General features: G+C 50.5%; 1 protein-coding gene across 1 annotated transcript in view; it reads left to right on the top strand.

Moving 5' to 3' along the window:
* The window catches only part of LOC134013495 (unconventional myosin-VIIa-like), an 8,123-nt gene extending 5,857 nt beyond the window's left edge, over positions 1-2,266 (top strand). Inside the window, exon 7 of the mRNA XM_062453003.1 lies at positions 2,259-2,266. Within this exon, the coding sequence (XP_062308987.1) occupies positions 2,259-2,266 (8 nt within the window). The remainder of the gene's footprint in view (positions 1-2,258) is intronic.
* The last annotated feature ends 289 nt before the right edge of the window (positions 2,267-2,555 follow it).

Genomic DNA, 2,555 nt, shown 5'->3' with positions numbered 1-2,555 from the left:
TTGCGTTTTGTTTCATTCTGTGTTTGTTTGGTTATGTTCTCGGTTTACACTGTGGTTATTTTATAGTTATAATATCAAATTATTTTTCTTTTGTATTTCATGTCAACTTGTGGCATGACTTTGAAATAAACGAGGAAGCTTTATCCCTTTTAAACATTTAAATGTTTCATTTAAACACCTTAACCCTCGTGCTGCCTTCGGGTCACATGACCCAAAGGTTCATAACGAACCATCATTGTGTTTACCCAATTTTACCCAATACAAAAACAAATAAAAATACTTTTCTTTTAACCTTCGCAATGTGGGGGGTCTGAGACAGCCCGACGGTTAAAAGAAAATGCTTCACTTTGTTTTTGTATGCGGTAAAGTTGTCGCAATACGACGGTGGGTCACAATGACTGATGGGTCAGAACGACCCGAGATGAACACAAGGGTTAAACAAAGTAAGTTCCTTTCTTAAGGCTGAAATTGTAGTGCAATGTTGCATGTCTTGCAGTGCTTGTTTGGGGCCCTTAGGACTGTAAAACCATATAAAGAAATGTTCAAACCCTTCTTTAAACACATACCGTAAACATACACAACACATGCATACTCTTTTTACACCGGCTTTGCCTACGTGCTACAAATGCAACAGACCCACACTCACATCTTCAAAATAGCAGGTTGACCTTCTCCGTGAACAATAGACCACAGTCACTCAGAATCCTGGTTAAGGAGGATGGAAAGACTAGATGTGTATCAGTGTACGCCAGCTCCCATAGTGTGTGTCTTCCTTCTGCATGGACCAACCCTACCCCCTGACCCCTCCCTCCCCAACACACACACACACACACTCCTCACTGCTCCTCCCTCCCTCCCCAACAAACACACACACACACTCCTCACTGCTCCTCCCTCCCTCCCCAACAAACACACACACACACTCCTCACTGCTCCTCCCTCCCTCCCCAACACACACACACACACAGTCCTCACTGCTCCTCCCTCCCCAACAAACACACACACACACTCCTCACTGCTCCTCCCTCCCTCCCCAACAAACACACACACACACTCCTCACTGCTCCTCCCTCCCCAACAAACACACACACACACTCCTCACTGCTCCTCCCTCCCTCCCCAACACACACACACACACACTCCTCACTGCTCCTCCCTCCCTCCCCAACAAACACACACACACACTCCTCACTGCTCCTCCCTCCCTCCCCAACAAACACACACACACACTCCTCACTGCTCCTCCCTCCCTCCCCAACAAACACACACACACACTCCTCACTGCTCCTCCCTCCCTCCCCAACAAACACACACACACACTCCTCACTGCTCCTCCCTCCCTCCCCAACAAACACACACACACACTCCTCACTGCTCCTCCCTCCCTCCCCAACACACACACACACACACTCCTCACTGCTCCTCCCTCCCTCCCCAACAAACACACACACACACTCCTCACTGCTCCTCCCTCCCTCCCCAACAAACACACACACACACTCCTCACTGCTCCTCCCTCCCTCCCCAACAAACACACACACACACTCCTCACTGCTCCTCCCTCCCTCCCCAACAAACACACACACACACTCCTCACTGCTCCTCCCTCCCTCCCCAACAAACACACACACACACTCCTCACTGCTCCTCCCTCCCTCCCCAACAAACACACACACACACTCCTCACTGCTCCTCCCTCCCTCCCCAACACACACACACACACACACTCCTCTCTGCTCCCCTCCCTCCTCTCCTCTAAGCCTCCTGGTGCCTGAGCCTGGGCCTTAAGCCAGCCTCTCATCTAATAAGGATGAGTGGCTGAATGAGAGAGAGCTACCAGAGAGTCAGTCCTCCACCGGATGCCAAGTGACAACAGGAACCTCAGGTAAACAGAGAGTGACAGAAGAAGAAAAGGAAGGAGGCGGGGGAGAAGAAGTAGCATGTGACAGGTATAGAGAGAGAGAAAGAGAGAGAGAGAGAGAGCGCGGACTTGAGTGGCCCGACACACACAGAAGAGAAGAACACTTGCTGCTTTCGTCTCAACGGTTCTCCGCGGACCTCGAGGGGAGAACAAGCGAGGAGGAAGGAGAACCCGGGTCCTGAGAGGTGAGTGTGGTGGGACGTGCGGCCGGCTGGAGGGTGGTTCGACCGGGGGCCGAGGCTTTAGCTCTCACAGGCCCGGGTGTTGCTTCTCTCCCAGAGCATTAACCCAAAGCCTCTTACTTCTCTCCCCCCCCACGCTCCACTCTCCGTGCCAGTCCACTAAAGGGACCATTATACACACTTAAAGTGACGGGAGGAGGTTGCGTGTGTGTTGGTTTGTGTGCGTGGATGGACTGTGACAATGTGAGGTGTCGACTGATCCTCTTTTTCAGAATCGCACGTCAGTTATTTTTAGGAAGGCGTTTGGAATTCATCCAAAATACGTTTTCTTTTGGGACTGGGTTTTTAATTGGTCTTCAGAGGGATCTGTTTTGTATCATTTAGTAAATGCCTTGGAAACATCCATGTCTGGTCTGTTCCACTTGGTCCACAACATGGAACTTTCCTGTTAA

Source organism: Osmerus eperlanus, chromosome 27 (assembly GCF_963692335.1).
Source record: "Osmerus eperlanus chromosome 27, fOsmEpe2.1, whole genome shotgun sequence".
In the NCBI taxonomy this organism is placed as follows: Eukaryota; Metazoa; Chordata; class Actinopteri; order Osmeriformes; family Osmeridae; genus Osmerus; species Osmerus eperlanus.
This window is presented reverse-complemented; position numbering and strand designations above follow the sequence as displayed.